Source organism: Equus asinus, chromosome 5, assembly GCF_041296235.1.
Source record: "Equus asinus isolate D_3611 breed Donkey chromosome 5, EquAss-T2T_v2, whole genome shotgun sequence".
NCBI classification, from domain to species: Eukaryota; Metazoa; Chordata; class Mammalia; order Perissodactyla; family Equidae; genus Equus; species Equus asinus.
The window spans coordinates 79861627-79883090 of NC_091794.1; the positions used below are offsets into that span (position 1 = coordinate 79861627).

At 57.9% G+C, this 21464-nt stretch overlaps 1 protein-coding gene across 14 annotated transcripts in view; it reads right to left on the reverse strand.

Moving 5' to 3' along the window:
- PTPRF (protein tyrosine phosphatase receptor type F) overlaps positions 1-19380 on the reverse strand; it is an 86688-nt gene extending 67308 nt beyond the window's left edge. For 13 of the 14 annotated variants that reach the window (XM_070510111.1, XM_070510107.1, XM_070510110.1 and 10 more), the window contains exons 1-3: positions 19168-19380; positions 12066-12142; positions 5116-5251 (exon numbers count right to left, since the gene is read on the reverse strand). In XM_070510111.1, the coding sequence (XP_070366212.1) occupies positions 5116-5206 (91 nt within the window). In that variant the 5' untranslated portion in view covers positions 5207-5251; positions 12066-12142; positions 19168-19380. Of the gene's footprint in view, positions 1-5115; positions 5252-12065; positions 12143-12309; positions 12332-19167 lie in introns of those variants that run through there. The other variant, XM_070510103.1, reaches the window with a different exon arrangement.
- Positions 19381-21464: the final 2084 nt, after the last annotated feature.

The window sequence follows — 21464 nt, forward strand, 5'->3', positions numbered from 1 at the left end:
ACCCGACAGGGAATGCCGGAGGAGCACGGACACTGCGCCCCTCACACCCGAGGGAAGCCCGGGGGACAAAGCCTCCTCGGGCTCCTGCCTCAACATGTCTGCAGCAGAAACCAAACCAGAGGCTGGAACCTGCTGAACCGGAATGGCCGGGCCAGGGCGCCTGGGGGTGCGGCAGGGCTGCCGCCCCAAACAAAGACCCAGAAGCCGGGGAGGAGGCCCAGGTACCGGTCCTGAGAGGGCTGCCAGGAGGGGAGAGGCCTGAGCCTGGGTACTGTGTGGCGGCTGGACTGGGCCCAAGGCCTGGGGCCATCGAGGAGCCAGAACCCACCTTGGAGGCTGGAGAGGGGCCAGTGCCCGGCCCACCCGCCTACCAGACTCTGGCAGGACTGGCAGTGCTGCCCAAGCCAGTACAGCCCGGGGCGGGGGGGGGGGGGGGGGGGGGGGGGGGGGAGGTGCAGCCCCCACCTCCACAGGCCCCGCCCTCTGCTTCCCTCAACTGTCCCCGTCCCCTCACATAGCCCCAAACCCCAGCTCCTCCCCATCCCAAGCCAACACCTCTTTTGTTCACAAGGAGGAGCTTTGGGGAGCAGATTCTGGCCTTGTCTCTCCCTAGCTGCAAACCCTGTGCTGACGTGTGTCTCCCCACTCCCCTCCCTACACCTGCTCCTGCTAACCTGTCCAGGCTCACCTTTCTTGACTCTTTCAAACAAGAGCACCTGCCACAGGCCACGCACTGTGCTGGAACACAGCTGGGCGCCGGTGGACTCGCCACCCACACCCAGGCCTGCTCCAACAGGCCAGGCCTCTGGGCACCTCCTTACCCTTGCACACGCCCCTCATGCACCCCACCCCCCAGTCTGGGGGAGCCTGCTCTTCATCCTGCGGCCCTTGGGCTTCCCATCCCAGCATGGATCACATGCCACAGTGACCACAGTGACCAGTCAGGTCCTTAGGCAGGCGGGCACAACCAGGTGACTTGATCACTCTGTCCAGGGCTGACCCAGAGCTGGTGTTCAGTGAGGGTTTGAACAGAACTTCTGAGACCACATGCCAGGAGGGGCTTCCTCCCCAGCCCCAACATGGCTCCACCTGCCCCCCTCCCCCACCCCACAGAGGTTGTGGCCATACAGCCCTTTGGGCAGCAGCTCCCAGAGGTGTGCCCTGAGACACTCTCAGGCCACCAGGCTGCTGAGCTACTCCAAAGTGGGACAGAGTGGCCTAAGAAAGGAAACAAGTGGGCTGGCCTCACACACTTCCCAGGGTCCAGCCTGGGGGACAGCCAAACTGGGCCACCTCGGAGGCTCCTCTGTGGGGAGACTGCCTGCTATTCTGTGCCTTCCCCGCAGAGTGCACATACACAGGGACACAAGCAGCACAGGAAGCAAAGAGCAGACGCCAGCAGCAAGGGACGGCAAGGCAGGGGAGGGAGCTCCTGGAAAGGCGGATTTCCCAGGCCCTGAACTGCCTAATGAGTTGGAGACTCATTAACGCTGGCTCCTGTGACCGCTCCTGCTGCCCCCCAGGGGGAAACATGCTCAGAGACAACGCTGGGCTCCAGGGGGACACACAGGGAGCCCCAGGTCGCGGCATCATGGTGGGGGAGCACGTACTAGGTGCCAGGTACTTGAACACGTGACCTCGGTTAACCTTTCCAGGTAGGAGTCATTCTCCTCATTGTGCAATAGGAAAACAGGCCCAGGGAGAGAAAGCAACCTGCCGGAAGTTCTGTAGAGGGCAGAGTCTAGCCTGGTAACCAGGTCCCATCTACCCGTAAGGATGAGGGGGAGGGCGCCGCACAACTGTGTGCAGCTGCACGGAGGCTGCAGGGAGGATGATATGACAGACACATCCTCAGCAACTCAGGCCCTCGCCCCCCCCAATATGTGCAGCTACCCCCCACCGACCCCTTGCCCTCCAGCCATCAGACATCCTGCTCTGGGTCCTATGATTCCAAGTAACTGTGCCATGACTAGGGTCCCACTCACACCTGGTCACCTGGTCCTGCATCCTGGCCTCTGTCCCACGCTGCCTGGGGACAGAAGGGAGACGGTTCTCACTGTGGCTCTCCCAAGAGCTCCACAGAGAAGCCCAGGCCTGTTCCCGCTTCTTCCCCACAATCTGATCTCATTATGCAACATCCCCCATTAGCAAACGCCCACTCACCCTTCAGGGCTCCCCTCTTCCAGGAAGCCTCCCAAGAAGCTTCGGTCACTATCTCTGTGCTGCCCCCAACACAGCACCCGCTGTAGTAACCCTCACTGTGTAGTAACCCTCACTGTGGTTCTGAAGGTGGGTCTGTGTGGATTCTTCCCACCTAGCACCTGACACGCCCATTAGGTCTGCAGAAACCTCTTCCTGCTCAGGGCCACCTCTGGCCCCACAAGTCTCCCCCTTGAGAAGCCACAAAGCCCTGGGGCTAGGGGAGCTGCCTGAGCCCCGTGTGCCCAGGTCTCCATCGGAGCTGACTCGGCATTGACTCTGCGGCCTCTGGGCTAACTCTTGCCAGCTGCTTCTCCACCCCGTTTCCCTGCCCCCCCCTCCCCCGCTCCCCTCAGAGGCCAGGGCCCCCATTCATTTGTCTTGTTAAGAGGCCTATAGAAACACATTTGTCCGCTCCGCGCTTCACTGCTCTGGTCGTCAATTCTCCGGGGCGCCTGCCCTACCTTTTGCAGCAGCTCTGCCCACATCTGCCTGCGAGCCCCTGGCTACAAGTCTCCCAAGCTCGGCCCAAGCCTGGCCACTCGAGGGGACAGATTCAAAAACGTGGGCAGAGTAACGCAGGCCTGTAAGACAGACCCTGCCTCCCAGGGCCAGGTCACCACAGCCCCCAGCCCAGACTTCTCCCCCATAGCTCTCTGCCTGGGAGCAGAGCCCAACTTACCTATTTTAGTGTTTCCAGCTAGTTCCCACCTGCAAGTCCCTGGTCCGTGGGCTCTGATCTTTAAGGGATCAGCATGGAGGTTCTTGGACTCTGCTCTAAAAACTATTCCACTATGCCCCCCAAGTCCTATTGGGGGTCCAGGCCTGACTCCACCCCTCTACTCACTCATCTACCACACTCCAGGCCCTGCGCTGGACAATGGTCTGAGCCCTCAGGACTCCCAGACAGACCCGAATGGGACAGACAGATGGTGGGGTGTGGGGAGGGAAAGAGCGCAGGGAGGGGCTGACAGAGGCTTGATAACACAGGGCCCAGAGGAGGGCTGAGACCCCTCGGCTCAATCCTGAAGCCAATGGAGGAGAGCGAGAGATGTGAAGCTAGGGGGTGACAGGATCAGGCTTTCATCCTGCAACATGACTCTTCCTGTGGAGTGGAGAACGGGTTATGAGGGTGGAGACCTGAGGCAGGGAAGCCAGCAGGAGGCTGCGGCATCAAGAGCCCAAACAGAGCTGACGGTGGCTTAGGGGAAGGCAGTGGAGAGAGAAGTGGATGAATTCCAAAGATACGCAGAAGGCAGAAACATGGTGATGGACTAGACGTGGGCTAGGAGAGCGGAGGAAGCTGGGAGGAGACCCAGGTTTCTCATTCGGGTGGCTGGGTGGGTGGTAACGCACCATTCACCAGGAAGACGAGCAGGTCTGGGGGGATGAGATTGAGGGTACAGGTTAGGGCATGTTGGGCCTGGAGCAGGAGGGGAAGGCAGTTGTTCTCCGAGGGTGTGTTGTCTCAGAAAGCCTAGCCAGGCAGCCCTCCCTCTGCCCTCAAGCTCCTGTCTGAAGGCCCTGAGAGTGTCCGGGGTGAAGGCGAGGGAGCAAGAGTGTACTTCAATGTCCAAGGGCTAGTGACCACACCTGACTCTTGACAAGCCTTCGCCTCCCTGCCAAGGTCAGTCACATCTGACTTCTACCCCAACCTGCCCCTGCAGGCTCACGCTTTCTCCCAGCAGCCTCAACCAGGCCTGGGGATCACCCCCTCCCCTAACCCCAACCTGTTCCTGCTAGCCCAGCCCTCTCAAGCCGGCACCTCAATGCACTCATTACCCCTCACCCCTACGCCCTGCCCCGGGAAGAGTGCCCTCCCCTTCCCCTCACCCTACTAGCCCCATCAGGGCCCAGCCTCCGAGGACAAAGGGTGGGAGGTTCCAGTCCCACCCCCTCCAGGATCTAGTCCTGAATAATTAATGAGCCATTAGGAGAAAGGGCCTGGGCGGGGCAAAGAGAGAGAACTGTGCCCAGAGACTTGGAGAGCGGGGTGGGGGAAGCCCTATGGCCTGCTGACCCGCAGGCTGACCCCTCGGTTGGCCCTTGGCCACCTCTGGGCTCCGGACAGGCTGGGAATGGCCCCTTCTCCCAGGGACCTTGGCTCGGACCTCGCCCCTCCCCCTCAGCGTGCAGATTGGCTGAATCTGCCCTGTGCCCCGCCTCCCACCAGTAACCAAGCAGCGGTAACCATGGCGACAGGGCGGGCTGCGGCCAGTCTTGTAGTGCCAGGCGGGGGAAGGGCGGCAGGAAAGGGACCGAAGTTCAGAGTTGGGTCTGGGCAGGGGACAATCCCACCTCCCCCCAGCACACATGCAGAGGGGTGCTGGAGCCCGGCTTCCCGCTGACCAAGCGCAATCTTTCCCCACTCCCAAGGCTGAGGGGCTGGGGGAGGGAGGTGCCCCCAGTGTCTCCACACCTGGATCCAAGGGTCTAGCCTAGGGGAAGGGCTATGGTGGATCCCACTTCCGAGCCCTCCCTGGACCTGTGGACGCATCTGGCATCCCGTTCACATGTCCATACACATTCCTTGTGTGCCTACCCCGATTCCCACACGAGCCCTGAACGTGGCTCACACTGTGCCTTCTGCACAGATCTGCAGTGGCAGACAGCACATGCCTGAGCGCATCACCCAATGACCACATGAATGCCAGACAAGTCTCACTCCTGCCCCATAAAATAGGGTCACACTTAGACATGCCCCACTCTGCAGTGCCTTAAGGTGGCATGGGGCAGGGGTACTCCTTATTAGGGGGTTCTCCAATTGGGGGGTCTCTCTAGGACAGAAGAAGGTCTGGAGGGGTATTGAGCCATGCTGTCTCTCCTAGTAGCTGGTCATGTCCCCCGTCCCAGAGTCCTAGGGGGAATGCCACCTTTCGACCTGGGAGATCCTGCACCTCAAAGGGTCAGACTTACTGTCGCCATGGGCGCCTGCCACCAAACCAAGCATCACGAGTGTGGGCACAAGGGGCACCATCGTCCTCCCTGGGGCTGGCTCGGGGGCCATCCAGGGCTCCAGCACCACAGCCAGCCACAGTCCAGGACAAGTAACCTGTAACAGAGAGAAGGGCAGAGCCAGTTAGCCGGTATCCACGAATGTCCCTACTGCCCACACATGCCACCTCCTGACCCCCACTCACCACCCAGACCCACGCTCAACCTCACTGACCATCCAGAACCTAGCCCAACAGACCCCCACCCTTGGACTGCACAGTGACCACCCGGGCTCCTCACTGATTCCCCAGTGACCCCAAGGATAATGCAACAGTCACAGTGCAGGGAGAGAATACAAGAGGTCTTCAGGTCATTCTCTAAACCTGAGTAGGGGGGCAGGGAACTACTGAGACCAGAGGATGTACTGGGATGTTCTATCCCAGACCTTGAGTTTCCAATAAGGGGACAGGGGCAGGAAAACAGGGTCAGAGGGACACAGAGAAAACAGAGACAGGTGGAGACACAGAGAGCAAACACAATTAAGACAGAGACAGGGAGCAGTGAGAAGTTAACAAACCCACACAGGCCAGGGACTCCAGAGTCCCTGGGGCATCCTGCTGTCCCTCCTCTTCCCAGCAGGGAAGGAGGAGGCAGGGGGCCAGGCCCCGCATGCTGAGCACAGGCCCCAGAGCACAGACTTGTTAGCGGCAGACAGGATCCAGGTATAGGAGGCCTGAAGCCAAAGCCACAACCCGTCCAGGCCCGCCAGGATGCGTTCTTGACAAGTTGCAGCTGCCTCACCTGGCCACCCTCATCCTACCCAATTCCCATGGCACGTTCCTGCTCCAAAGGGAAACCACAGGGAGGCCCTAGTGGCGGGGAATGGATTCAACCCCACACCTCCTCTGCCCCTGTCCCAGCAGCCCAGAGCACATCAAGGGTGGGGGGCGGTGCAAACTTTAGGGAGCTGCATGCTCAGAACTGCGGCCCAGGCTGCGACAGGAACATGTGTGTAGGGAAAACCGAGTTCAGGATTGGCTGAACGCCTCCAGGCTTTTGCTCACAGGGCTCCTCAGCCAGGTGTGCCTTCCCCATCTGCCAGGCTCCTATGTGGAGTCTTCGGCATGGCCACACCATACACTACAGATATACTGCCATCACTCCCCAGCCCCAACGGTGAGCTCCTGAGGGTCTCTCTCCCATGTCCCCCCACCCAGGGGGCTTCAGGGGATCTGCAACAGCTCTGCTCAGTGCCCACCAGCCCTGCTCACACCTTGCTCTGGGCAGAAGGATGTCACCTAAGTCCCTCATTAATGCTCTGAAAACACAACAGGGCACGGAGGGGGAGTGAGTGGCAGCGAACACACCTTAGGGTCCTGCAGTGGTACCCACAGACTCTCGTGGGAGAGTCATGATCAGACCCAGGTGCCAACTGACCCACGATGGCAAGAGAATTTGCAAGGAGGTGACAGGACTGGAGAACATGAAGGGGCAGGGCTCAAGGATGGCTCTGCTCCTTCCTGGAACTTGAGCCCTAGTCTCAATTGAGACAGTCATAGATCAGAGGGCAGCAGGTGAGCAAAGGTGCTGGGACAAAGCAGGTAGGACTCCGAGGGGCCCCTCGAAGTGTTCCCTTTGAACACAAAGGGAAAAGGGTGGGAGATGTCCCTCATCCCAAGATCTTGCTGAAAGTCTGAGACAGAAGCTGAGCAGCAAAAGCAAGAAAGATAAAGGGGCGTGGTGGGCATCCAGCCCCATTTACACCATGCCTCGGGTTCCACCCGGGGACCACAGAGCTCAGGTGGCTGACACCAGGAGAGAGGGAGTCCCCACAATGATGCCCTGGATGGCCAATTTGGGAAGGAGGTCACTTTACACTAAGGCCCTGTCTGGGCTTGGTCATCATGGCGCTGTGGTGCAGCAGTGCAACCGACAACAGAATTCAACTTCCCAGCAGTCATCAGGCGGGGAACCGCCCAGCTGGCTGTCATGAGGGGAGGGTCCCCTGACACAACCATCCTGCGGTCCCTGGTATAGGCATCATGGGTTCATAGCTCAGCGGTGTGCTGCACCAAAGGACAGGGGCAGAGGCGCCTAGGACAGGCAGCAATACAATAATCACACAAGTGTCACTCCCAGGTACAAGCACTAGGGTGTGAACCCACCAGTGCAGGCATCATCAGGGCATAACCCTCAGGAACACACATCACAGTGGGCATATCTCTCTGCTATGGACAGAAAAGGGATGAAGCTATACAGAAGAGGCATTATGGAAGGACAACACACAGTCATCAGGGGATGGGACTCCCCAGGACATTTATCACAGAGACTTACTCCCCTGTACCTGCCTGGGTACAGTGATCACAGCAGTGTAACTGCTGGGGGGAGACAGCACGGAGGTGTAGCTGTCTGGTCCAGACCTCACATGAGTGTAGACAGAGAGAACAGACATCATGGGGGTGCATTAGACACAGATATAGAGGGGTATAACTCCCCAGGACACTGTCGTAGAGGTATAACCCCGTTACAGACATCATGAGGTGTCAGTCCCTGGTACCACTATTAAAGGACCATGAGTCCCCGGCACAGCCACCCTGGGGGCCTAACTCCAGAACAGACATCATGCGGTACACCCTTGGATGAGATTCTGACCATGGGTGTCAGAGACCCTGGGCCTCTGGGAACCCCATCCCCAATGTGACAAAGACAAGTGGCCTTTATTTGAGGACTCCAGGGAAGCCCATGTATCTGGTCTGGGGTGCTCAGGATACTGTTCAGAAGCAGAAAGTAGGACAGACAAAGGTGGAGAATTTGAAAACAAAGAGATTCCCTCCCCAGAGAGCTTTTCCCAGCAGTCCACAGACACAGGGACATGGCTACCCAGAGACACGCGCAGACACAAGGGACACACATACAGACACATTCTCGGGGAACTACTCTGGCAACCACACAGCCGTCCGAGCCAGGGCCTGTTCCTCACCAGCGCCTGGCGTGAGCAAGCTGCCTCCTGCCCCAGACTCTGGACACGGACCCTGCCCCCAGTGTCAGGTGGTACAGGCCACGCCCAGCTCAAGGGCCCCCTCATGGAAGTCCTGGATCCCCCTGCTGGCCTCATCTAGACCTTGGCCCTGCCCCCACCGGAGAGTGCTCAGGACCACCTTTGAGAGAAGGTGGGAGAGGAGCAGGGAGGTGCAACCAGCCTTGCTGGCATCTGCCGAGAACCTTCTGAATCCAGTGCAACAGTGTTAAGAGCAGAGCACCCACTTCTGCCAGCCTGGCTGGGTGAGTACAGGCTTCCAACAACTGAGATGAAAACAAGGCCTGAATACTTGCACACTCAGGCTCGTGTCGAATCGCACTGTGGACCATCGGTTCTACCAAACTGACACACTTGGGCAGGAAAACAATTCCATGCTGTATGATATTGTACTATAACTGAATGCAATTTTTCTACATTCAGAATGGTTCTAATATATCCTTTTTCTTTGCTATGTCAGTGTAAAGCTGCCAACTGCCCTTTCTTGGGAAGAACTGTCCTTTATTCTCAAATTTTGTCCTTGGTGTTAAAATGTCCTTTCTCGTATGAAACGATAGTGATAGCAGATAGCAGTTATTTTTTATAACGTCTTCCCTTGGCAAAATAACAAACTGCCAAGGCATGTCTGGCCCCGAAGTACTTTTGGAAATTGTACTGGTTTGTGAAATCAAAGAGCCTGAGAGGGAAAGGAAGGAGCAGACACCACACCGAGCCCCAGGATTCGAATAAAAACGTCACGGAAAGGCATGCTACACAGAGGGCATGTCACCTCCATGCAGCTCAAACCCACCCACCCCTGCCAGCCTCAGTGGGGGGCCCCCTCAAGAGACAGAGAGACCGTGTGACGCCAGAGATGGGGGGTTCCCCGGCAGGAGAACAGCTGGGATCATTCCAGTCCTCCTCATGAATATGCAAACACAGATTAATTTGTTTCCCTTGGGCACGTGTTATTATTCACAAATATTAATTAGTCTCCAAATACCACCTGTTCCTACAGTCTCCTCCCCGTCTTCTCCCCAGGCCAGCACCCTGGCTCCCGGGAGGCTGGGGCCCCAGAACGGAAACCAGCAGAAAGAGGGGTATTCAGGGCCCCGCGGAGCGACCGGCCAGGAGGAGAGGCCAGGGCTTGGGCAAGAGGAGCCCGAGGCAGGGAGAGTGCGGAGCCGTGCATCTTCTGACCGGCAGGCAGCTAACTGAGCCCTTTTGTCACGTCCTGGACAGTTCACCGCGTGGCACTGCAGTAGCAGCCGCGGAGGCGGAAACAGGCCTTGTTACACTTGGGAAGGAAAACCAACATGTTTCCAACTCTCACCAAACCAACCGCCGGATTATGACGGGGATAAATCACAGTCTCGGCCGCGACCCCAGCCCCGGGAGGCGGCCGGCAGCGGCTGCCTTCCCTCTCCCAGCCCTCGGCCAGGTCTGTGAGCACAGCCAGGAGCAGCCCACCGCCCTCCCGCAGCTGGGTGCCCCCTTCCAGCATGGAACACCCCCCCAACTCTTTCGCAGCCCTCAGCTTCTCTGTCTCCCCTGGGAGTGGAGGGGGAGATCAGGAGGAGCGTCCCAGAGGCTCTGGGGGTGGCACAAGGTCCAGCAGAGGCATAGCTCCGGGGGGCAGAAGACCAAGGGGACAAGTAGAGACAGCTTCCGACAGCCAGAACCCCTCAGCCCCCAGCCCTCCAGCCCCCTTCCTCCCTTGAGTTAACGCTCACCAGCGTGGCTGCCTCAGGCCTCTGCACTTGCTCTTCTCTCTGTTGGGAAGACTGCCCTCTCCTGCCCCCAGCCACCTGCTCGCCCCTCAGACCTCAGCGCAGTGGCCCATCGCAATCTTCTCTGAGCCACCCTCCCCACTTTTCCAGGTTTGCACAGCATGGTAAAGGCAGCAAGAGGGTGCAGACCAGTGGGTCTCAATCCACGGTGACTTTGCCCCCCAGGGGACATTAGGAAATGTCTGGAGACATTTGTCAAGCCTGAGGAGGGTCCGGTGCTACTGGCATCTAGTAGGAAGAAACAAGCGACACTGCTAGACAACCTGGAACAACAGGCCAGCCCCCCACAAGAAAGGATCATCTGTTCTAAAAAGTCAACAGTACTGAGGTTAAGAAACCCTGATGTAAACAGCAAGAGCTTTTGCTGACATGGCCTAGGGCCGGCCCTGGCCCCTACCCCAGCACCCTGTCCCCTCTGAGCACCCTGGGCCCTGTCCCCAAGGAGGCCTCAGCCTGGCTAAACTCTTCTACAAGCTGTCCCTGGGCCTCAGGATCTCAGAGCATTTTCCCCTCCCTCTCCCAGTCCACCCTGCCTCTGGAAGCCGGGCTTCACAGCACACCCCACTCCATCCCTTCAGACATGCCAACAGCAAGCGGCCTCCCCGGGGGACAGAGGGCTCCACTTTCAGGCACCTTTTCTGGTGAGACTGGGCTCCCAGATAGGTCAGACCCATCATCTGAGGATGGACAGGTGAAGGGACACATGATATTTCCACATCACCCTCCCCCTCCATGTGACCTTTCCAACCTGTGACACGGCCCTTCCTGCTGCACCTTCTAAATAACTCCAATGACCACCTCACCACGCAGAGGGTCTGGCCACCAGCAGATACCCGATACATGCTTATTTCCTTCCCCTGCCCAGGCCAGACCCATCTCTTCCACGGCCCTCTTCATCCAGCTGGCCGTGCAGAACTGTTCAGTGAGCCCTGCTGGGCCCTGAGCCAGGAGGCAAGGTGATGGACAGGACAGTCGTGAGCTCTGCCTTCAAGGAGCTTACAGAGGATGGCCCAACCAGACCTCATCCTCCCCAATCCTGCTCCTCCTCCAGGTCCCCATCTCAGTGACACCACCACCCCTGATCTGGCCACCCAGTCCTCCTCAAATTCTCCCTCTTCCTCATCTCACACACCCAACTGGTCAATAAGTCTGAACCTGCCCTGCCTCCTCTATCCCAACCACCACCATGTTAGTAAGACTTCATCACCACCCACCTCTGTAGTGGGCTTCCGGCCTCTGGTCACTCCCTCCAATTCATTCTGCACACAAACCAATGCCCCCTTGTAGCTACAAAAATGCAAATTGGATCATGTCCCTCCAGTACGCTTTGATTGCTACCTATTCCACAGTAGACACCAAGACAAAGTTTCATGAACAGACGGATGCATGGGCGAATGGATAAAGGAACACATGGATGTTGCTCCTGTGCTTAAGAACCTTCAAGGCCTCCATATCACCCTCAGGACAAAGTCTAGAGTCTTCAGCCTGACATCTGAGGCCCATCAAGCTCTGATTCCAGCCTAACTCTCCAATCTCATTCCCTGTAACTCCAACCCACTCGCTCGTACTTCCAGCAGAAAGAGAGAAGGAGAAGCGGATCTCAAGGAGACAAGGAGGGATGTGCCCCAGATCCTGTGGGTACCCCACTCCTTCTACTACAACCTACAGCCAACAGGAACAGTCTTTTCTAAAGAAACACGATGAATGGAAAAGCAGGCAGATGCTGGTGCAAGTCCTGGGATGTCACCCGGAAGCCTATTTCACACCTACAGCAGCTAACGAGCTGTATATCAATCCTCACCCACCGCCATCATCCATTCTGGCCAGAAACTCGGGCACCGTCCTTGACACCTCCCCTCCCTCACGCCCCACATTCAATCCTTCACCATGTCCTGTCTACTCCACCTCCCTAAATAGCACTCGAATCCCTTCTCTCCACCTCCATCCCCACCCTCCTGGTCCAGGCCTCCAGCATCTCTCAGCCACATGCACACTGGATCATGTCACACCCCTAGTGACAACCCTTCCACGGCTCTCCACTAGCCGGCGTCAAAATACAAGCTGCTGGGCCTGGCCCCCAGGACCCCTCTGTGCCCTGGCCCTGGCACACTCTGGGGCGCACTCACCAGGTCTTTGCTTGCTCACGCCAGTCACTCTTGGACAACCAGCACCGAGGGCAGGGCACCAGGGCCTCCGCTCCTTCCTGGAGAGAGAGGAAAGCATCAAGAATTTCATCACAGCAGAGTACGTCTAGACACAGAAAGACATTCAAAATATGCTGTTTATGTAGGAAAAAAAAGCAGGTTATGGAACTGTTCGTGCAGGATGATCTCCATTTGGTAAAAGTGAAGAAAGAAAGAAGAAGTGGACCTCAAAGAAACAACGCGGGATGCGCGCCCCACATCCTGCGGGTGCCCTGCTCCTTCCACCACAACCTGCAGTCGACAGGAACAGTCTTTTCTACAGAAACACCGTGAATGGAAAAGCAGGCAGATGCTGGTGTAGAGTCATTTCTTCACTTCTTGAAGAAGAGCCCACCTCTTCACACATTCGCTCACTTGCTGGGGCTCCTGAGCACCTTTGTGCCAGCCTTTCTTCCAGGCACCGGCATACCGCCCAGAACAACACAGTCTAAGTTCCTGACCTCAGCGGTAAAACTCGTGTCCACAGTCCTCAGCGTAACCTGGAGAGGAGCAGTGGGCTCCGCCCACCTCAGCAGCCGCGCCCCCCCGCCAGCCAGCCAACTGCCAGAACTTCCTCTTCTGATCCTCAAACATGCCACATTTCATCCAGTCCCCCAGCCTTGCCCGTGCTGTATGCCATTGCCCGGAACCCACCCTCCATGTTCTTCTAGCCAATAGCCCTCGGATCTCAGAGCCAGTGGCACTTTCTCAGGGAAGCCTTCCATGATGTCCCAGACGACATGCCTGGACCTTGCCTTGGAGCAGTGACCACAAATGCGATGATTTATTTATTTATACAATTGCAGAGCGGTCACTGAATTATGACCATAAGCTCAGAGTGTGCCTGGCTCAGCTCTGTGTCCCCAGCACCCAGCAGAGAGCCGGGGCACAGTAGGTACGCCCTCAGGATACGTTGAATGAGTGAATGAATGCATGAATGAGTTCACAGAAAACAGCCTGGCCTGGAAGAGCCGTAGCGGCATACATACAGCCTCCAAAGAAGCTTCAAAAACAGTATTTATTTTTGACTTTCTGCTCCTCTATAATTTTTAAAATGAAGGTGTGCCCCTGGATGCCTCCTCCGCTGGCACACACACAGCGACAGAGCCCGGCACCTTTCTTCTAGAACCATTTCTGAGCCCCTACCAGCGTGGGCGCCGTCCTGGGTGGGGGCCGGGGTTGGACACACCCATACCCTTGTCACCACCTCACTACGCTCAGCACCTTGGGCAAAGGATGCACCTCACAGGTGGGGCTCTCCTCAGCCTCCCGCCCCTACACACACCGTGCCCTGCCCCACACAGCCCTGCCACCTGGGCTCCTCCAAAACAGACACACAAGAACTGGCTCAGGGAGCATCCTCACCAACTTGGGGCCAGCCTCTTGACCCTGGAACTGTCCTCGCCTGAGACTGACCACCTTGGCCAACATGGGGGATGTCCTTTCTGACTGAAGGCCCACCCTGACTGACAAGACAGGCCTCACCAACCCCAGACCATCCACACTGACCCTGTAGCTCACACATTCTCTGGCCATCGACCCCCTGCCCCCCACTTAGAATCACCAGCCTGTGCCTTAGGATGGCCCCACACTTCCCTCCCCCAGCCCACTGAGCTTCTCCATAAAGTTCGCTGCGGCCGCTGCTCCCAGCACACAGGCTGCCGGGCAGGTCTGGCCAGATAAACCAGCTTCCGTGTCCCAAACTCAAAGGATCGTTTGTCTGGGGACGCCCGCGGGGACTCACAATGCCAGATGTGAGGCTGTTGGCTCCACTGTTGCTCAGGGACCCAGGGGCAGAGGGGCAGAGTCCAAGGCGGAGAACGGGGAGGGTCCCCCAAGCCAGCAGGCATTACCGCCACACCCAAGACCACACCCGGAGCACTGAGCCTGGTGCCTGGAGACTGGACCTATACTGAGCAGGAGCCACCACCGAGAGAGGTGTGTGCGCCACACGGCCTGGAGGCAGGTCAGAGGCAGACAAAGCAGCCACAGCACCGTGCACTTGGAAAGACCCCAAAGCACACAGAACAGCACCAGGGCAGGATTCTAGAAGAGCCAGACCAGCACCTAGAACCATACCAGGCCCGGAAACCGGTATCCAAACCACCTAGAGAGGCGATCAGAACCACCCCTCAGATTCACCTGCAGCAGCACCCAGAACCACTCTGGACTCACCCTGGGACGAGCCCAGAACGAGCAGGCCTGCCGAAAACACCCAGAAGACCACCTAGAAAGCTACTCAGAAAGGGCCTGAGGGGCACCGGACCCAAATTAGGAAGCCCTGGTTCACACCCAGGAAGGCCTCCCAAGCAGTGAGGGTGGCAACTGTGACCACGATCAGGTACGAAGGCCCTGGCACCATGGGGGGGCGGGCCCCCAGCAGGGCTCTCCAACACTGGCCAGGCATGGAAGCCAGAGCAAGCCGAAACCTAGAGAACCGCCGACGGCCCTCTGGAGCAGTCCCCAGGCAGCCCCTATGGCTGCCCCAGGAAGAGTCCCCAGGAGCAGCAGCTAAAACTGCCGAGGAGCCAAAATCACGATCCAGTGCCTCTGGGCCTCAGAGCCAGAGTGGGAGGAAAGAACCTCACTAGATGCCCGGGGCCCAGGCGGGGGACGGAGGGAAATAGGGGACCGAACCTGCGAGGCTGCCCCTTCTCACAATCCCCTTCCACCCTCTCCCATGGGGGCTCCCCAGGGCTTCATCCTCTAGTCTTCTCACGCCTGCCCACCTGAAGGTCAAATACGCAAGCAACACACACAATCCTGTTGATGACGAGGGCGGCGCACTCCCTTTGTCGGGCTCCACCGACAACGGGCTGACCTCAGCTCCAAAGTGCAGCAGGCACCCTAACCTTAACAGGGTATCCCTCTTAAAGCCCCCGCCCCAGGATTCTGATGGTGGCGGGCGTGCACCACCCATTGCTGACGATCACAGTGACAACTGCTAACACAGAGAGAACACCGCTTACCAGACGCCCTGTTCTAAGCACTTTCTCCATATTAACTTTGATCCTCATAACATCCCTATGAGGCATGGAATTTTATTATACCCACTTGACAAATGAGAAAACTGACTCAGAGATGTTAAGCAACTTGCTCAAGGTCACACTGCTATTAAGAGGAGCTGAACCCCAGCAGGCTGAAACCAGAGTCTGCGCTCTTAACGCTGAGGTTGTCTTCTCCTGATGAGCACAGCTCTGCACTCTCTCATGTAACTCTCTCTTTTCTCTGGCCCAGACTTCTCTCCCAAATTCCCGATCCTCACACCCACCTCCCTCCAGGATTCCCTCCTCACTCCGAACCTCAAATGCCCCAAGCACCTCAAAGGCAACAGGTCCAACTTGAGCTCCTTATCCGCCCCGCAATCTACCTCTCCTCTGCCAGTGCCTAGCTCAGTGAAGGCCCCACCCAGTCACTCCCAGGAATGCAGACCCCTTCCTCTTCCTCACCCCACATCCAATAAATCATCCTGGCCTAATAATGTGCCCTCTAAATGGCTCCATGCTACCGTCTCACCTGACTTACCTGCACCCTTCTCCTCACTGCGTGTCCTGTCTCCATCCACTTCCCACAGACACAGAGTCCTCTTCCAGAAACATAAATCTGATTATAGCACATCCCAAACTCCCTATCCAAGCTCTAATCCTTTGGTGTCTCCCTTCTGTGTTTTCAGAGTAAAATCATAGCTACTTAACAGCGCGTTTAAGGCCCTCTGTGATCTGCTGCATCTCTGAATACCCCACAAGTGAGACGACCTGTGAGTCTTTACTTGCACTGTTTTTTTCCTGCCTGGAGTGTCCTTTCTTCAACTGGAAAACTCTTATTCATCCCTCAAAACCCAACTCAGATCACCCCTTCTTGGTCTCCTCTGGGACTCATCTCACCTTGACATTTGAACTCTCCTCTGCCTTATTTTGAACTCCCCCAACCTTCTAACCTCAGCTCAGAATTGCAGCTGCTTTAGGCAAGCTGATGCCGCACTCAACCTCAGCAGCTAAGGGGCAGGCTGCCTCTCCTACACAGCTGTTACTCCCACAGGAAGAAGGCAGCCTGGCGAAAGTGCCTAGTCTCGAGTCTGGCACACAGTCAGCAATCAAGAAGAGGTTACTGAATGGCTCTGTGTTCCCATGATGCACTGTTCCCCCAGGGACCAGGAGCTTCTCAAGCTCAGGGCCCTGCTGCCAGCTTGGCCCAAGCACACAGCAGTTGTCAGTCACACAGGGAGCGACTGCCGCTGCTGCTGATGCACTGCCACACAGTTCCCTTGGATTCACACAACACCCCTGGCACCTGACCAGGGTTGGATTTGCTGCCCCATTTTACAGGGGGTAAAACCGAGACTCTGGGAGGAAGGGAGCTCCTCAAGGTCTCAAGCGGGAAAGTGGAAGAGCCGTAGTGTGTGTCACAGCCTCTGTGGAGGAGATGTGGGTCCCACCTCCCCCTGACTGAGAGCCCTCAATGCTGGACTCCCACAGTTAGGGCCAAATGGAGAGAGCAGAGGAAGCATGAACTGCCAGGGCCAGCATTTTGTTGCCTATCAGTACAGTTCCCAAGAAAAGATTTCAGCCAGTCTACTCTCTGCAGGTACCCTGCCACCCACACTTCACCAGCACCCAAATCCAGCCTCCTCTCTCAGAGGCCCTGGACACCACACCCACCCTCGGTGTGCACAAGGCTGAGAGTCGGGAGGTCAGGAGCTGCAGGAGGAAAAGAGGGAGGGAGGAAGAATGATATCAAACAATTTCCTGGCTAAAGGAAAGAAAGAAGGAAGGGGAAGTGGGAAAGAAAAATAGAACGACAGACATTTCAAATGATACGAGGGAAAGTGAGCAAGCAAAAACGTACAAGAAAGTGTATGCACTGCGAGTGTGGACAGACCCCTCCCTGGGATGTGCACAGGGGTGCTGTGAGAGCACAAGCGAGCACACAGAAGTGGTGCATGGGCATGCAAGCACAGCAGATTTCTGAGCTCTGGCCGCCACACAGGCCCAAGCGTGCAAGTGTGAGGGCAGGAGAAAGTAAGTGGATGTGGAGTGTGTGAGGGGTGTGTGTGAGCCAACTGGGAATGGGGGGGGGTGGTGGTGAGTGTGTGGCCTGGGCCTTGGGCTGCGGATGTGGAAGCCCTAGGCTCACTCACATAATCAGTGAAAAACAAGGATTTTCTTGCTCCCAGAAGCAAGAGTTAATAAGGAGCCAAGCATAGAATTCCTGAGATTTCCCGTCAGAAGCCTGCTCTGGATCCCACCAGATCCCTGGAGCCTCCCAACGCATCCCTTGGCAGATCCCTTCCCTTCTCAGGGGATCCCTCACCATTGAGGATCCCCTGGACGCTCCCCCCTGGATCCTTTTCCAGGCTTCCCACCCTCATGTGCTTCCCTGGGTTCTCTGGCCAGATCCCACACCCGGTCAGTCTGGATCCCTGCCCCTGTCTGTTCAGGAGCCAAAGTGGAGCCTTCACCACCAACACTCAGCAGTCCAGCCTCCCAGGCTCTGCCTCCGCCCCCGGGGAATCCAGAGAATCCCGTCACTGGCAGCCTCCCTTCCATTTCACAGCTCAGACAGGTACAGGGCTCCCCCCCTCCCCGCGCCAACTCGGGGCCCTGCACTGGGGGGATGTTGAAATGGAAAGAAAGGCTAGCCCCGCCCCCACCCTGGCGTGGAAGAACCAGAGGGGCAACATTCCAGAGAAATGGGGAGGGGGCCTAACAGTGGGGGGGGGGGGGGGCAGGGACACCAAGAGACCAGTGAGAGACACGAGAGAGACCAGGGAAGGGACACTCTGAGAGACCCAGGGCGAGAGAACAGAGACCCGGGAATGGGGGAGGGGGGTGAAGAACACAGAGACCCAGGGAGGGGGAACGGAGAGACCGGGGGAGTGAGCACAGAGAGACCCACGGAGAGAGAACAGAGAGACCCGGGGAGGGAACAGAGAGACCCGGGGAGTGAGCACGGAGAGACCCGCGGAGAGAGAACAGAGAGACCCGGGGAGGGAACAGAGAGACCCGGGGAGTGAGCACGGAGAGACCCGCGGAGAGAGAACAGAGAGACCCGGGGAAGGAACAGAAAGACCCGGGGAGGGAGACACAGCTGGAGAGGCCCTGGGACTGCGGGGGGCGGGGAGGGTGGGTGGTGAGACTGGGAGGCAGTGACACAGGGAGACAGAGATACAGAGACGCTGAAGGGCACTGATAGAGACCCAGACAGAGAGAAACAGAGAAAGGAGCTGAGACAGAAACATGGGTACAGAGATGAGGACCGGGGCACACTGGGACGGGACGGGACGCGGGGCGGCGACTGAGTGAACTTTCCGGAGCGGGTCCGAGTGGACACGTCCTCACGGGACAGGTCGCTCCAGGGCCTTCAGGTCGTCGCACCGGGGTGGGGGTGGGGACAGCCCGCCCCGCCCCTCTCCTCCCCTCCCCAGCCCGCGCTGGCGCCCGGGGGGGTGGGGGTTCCAAACTCGCCCCGCGCTCCCCAGGACCGCACGTGCGCCGGGGCCGCGAGCGAGACCGGGGCGCGGCGGCTGCGGATCCCCTGCCGGCTGGGAGGGGGCGCCTGTGCGGCAGGGGCGGGGGCGCGGCCTGGACCCGCCCCGGGCTGGGGGTGGTGGGAGGTTGAGGGCCGCCCCCGGAGCGCGTCCGCGCCGGCAGTGGGGGGAGACGAGGCGGGATCAAGGAGGGGGAGCACGAAGGCAAAAGGGAAACTTTGCACTGGGTGGGGGGAGCAGGCTGCGGCTCAGGTGCGGCGGGGAGGGAGGGGAAGGAGGGGGAGGGCGGCGAGGGGCGGCGAGGAGCTAGCCAGCCGGCGGCGGTGGGGGGGGCGCGTCTGCCGCGGGGTAAGCGCGGGGAGGAGCCGCCGGGCTCGGAGGGGGGGCGCTTAGCCGAGGCTGCGGGCGCGGCAGGTGGGGGCGCGGCCCGGCCTAAGCGGCGCCCCCAGCCCCCCGGGACCGCCCCCAGATCCGCTGGGTGGACGCGGGGAGAGGGCGGGGGGAGTGGGGAAGGAACGGATGCGGAGGGAACTGGAGGGGGGCCCGGGGGTTACTCACCGCCTATCCAGGGGCCGTCGGTCCGCATGTCCCCCCCAAGCCGCTGGGGCCGCTGCTCCCGCTCCTCTTCTGCCGCCGCCGCCGCCACCGGGTCTCACTCCCGCCACCGCCACCCGAGCTGGAGCCGGAGCCGGAGCCGGAGCTGGAGCCGCCGCCTCTGCCGCCGCCGCCACCGCTCCCGCGCTCCCGCGCCAGCTCCAGCCGCGCGCCCCCGCTCGCGCCCGCGCCCGCGCCCCTGCCCCTGCCGTGCGCGTCCCCGGCGCCGCCCCTCCCCTCGTGCACTCTCGCTTGTAGAGCCGCGGAGCCGCCGTAGGCCGGGCGAGGCCACAACCCAACGCCAAGTCTAAGCCGACTGAGACTCCGATGTTGAACCAGAACCCCGATAATGAGCATGGACAGACTCAAACTCCCATACAAAGTCCAGATCTTATTAGTGGCTCCCAAATAGGAACCTGATACTACTCTAGGACCCCATTTCCTCCCCATACAGATCTGAACCTGATACTGAGCCCAGATCCACCTCCAAACTCAATATTGAGTCCAAACCCCTAAATCTGCCCCGAAATTGGCACAAGTAGTCATTTTAATTTGAACCCTTATATTGACCCCAAATACCAATTCTCCCTCTAAAACTCATCACTTCTACCTACCTGACCCTAGCACCAACCCTGGTCCTTAAATGGTGCCGGTACCAATGCTGAGCCCCCGATTCCTATATAAACCCTAAAGTCCAATAGCTACCTTGCTGTGGACGCCGGTACTTTCTCTTCTGAACCCCAAGCCTTACATAAAACTCCAGTACCGCACTCCCAGCCCCAGGTCAACACCTACACACTTCCTGAACTGGGATTCCCAATTCCAGAATTGGGACTGGGTCACCGGAAAAGGACCCTAACACAAGTACTGACCTCAAACCCCATCAGTCCTTGGGGCCATTTAGTACCCTAACTTGATCTAACTCTAATAATTATCTTGGAACCCAAGATTAATGAGACAGGCTTTGCAGAAACTCCACACAAATCCGTTTCATCCCCATACTCACCCTCCACTTCTTTGACCTAATGTCAACCCCACCTCAAGGCTGGCCAACACCCCAATATTTGTAACCATTTCAACTGTGAACCTGAATCAAGTCTTGAATTGGCCGCTGATTTCAGGACTTGATAATGTCTCCCAAATCTGATATAAACCTCGGTATTGAGTTTCCGACTCCTCATACCGAATTCAAACGCTGACCCTGTAAATTCCTGGGCTAAAGCAGTAACTTACCTGAAGATTTATTTCAAGTTCTAACTCATAGGGACTTGGTGAGCTCCAAAGCAAGAGCCATGCCTTGGCACCAAAGTCACCTGTTTGAGACCGCCCCCGCCCCCCCCCCCCCCCCCAGTCCATGCTACCACTAGTTAAGAGTTAGCCAAGGCCACATCAGCCTTCTCCTGCCTGCCCCTATCTTGAAAGATGCAGAACCTACCTCTACCGCCCTAGGTCAGGTGAGGACCCCTGTGGGGTCTCTGATCTTCTATGGGGTCCCCCTGATACCTCTGTGAGTTTGGGGGTTAGTTGTGAAATAAACAAAGGATGGGGCTTGTTGAAGCACCTGGACTCCAGGTCGCAGTGTAATGTGCAGGGCAGCCATGGAGGTGGGTGGGGTCTAGGGATCTGGGCTGAGGGGTCAAGTTCTGGTTATCACCTGCTTCACTGCCTGCTTTTGCCCTGGACTTAGATTCAAACAGTGCGTGTGCGCCCCCTGGTGTATGAGAAAGGGATGGGACTGGCTCCAGCGATTCTGGGCAGTTAGGGCCTGATGACAAACGCATCAAAAATGAATATTCTCAATCAGTGGTTTTTTACCCATTGGTAATTTTGGTGTACTGTGGGGGAGAATTTGTGTTTTATGCAGATTTAGACATTTTTCCCTTTTTCTAAGAATTTGGAGCAGATTTAGGTTTGTGTTTTTTTTTCCCCCCAAATTTAAAAAAGTATACTTTCCAGCCAATTATGCCTGCTCATTGCTGACTTGTGAAAACAGTCCTTCCCCTTGGCTTCGATGGCCTACCCTCCCCTCACTGGCTACCCTTTCTCAATCTCCTTTCCATCTGCTGCTCCTCCCGGGGTCTATCCTGGCCATCCCTTCTCCCCTCTGCCTCTTCTCCCTGGACCATCTCAACCACCGCCAACCAAATGCTGATGACTTCTCTATGTCTCCAGTCTGGGCCTCTCTTCTGAGCTCGGGACCCATATAACCAAGAACCTCCTCCGTACCACTCCCAGGTTATTCACTCCCTCTCCCACCCCAA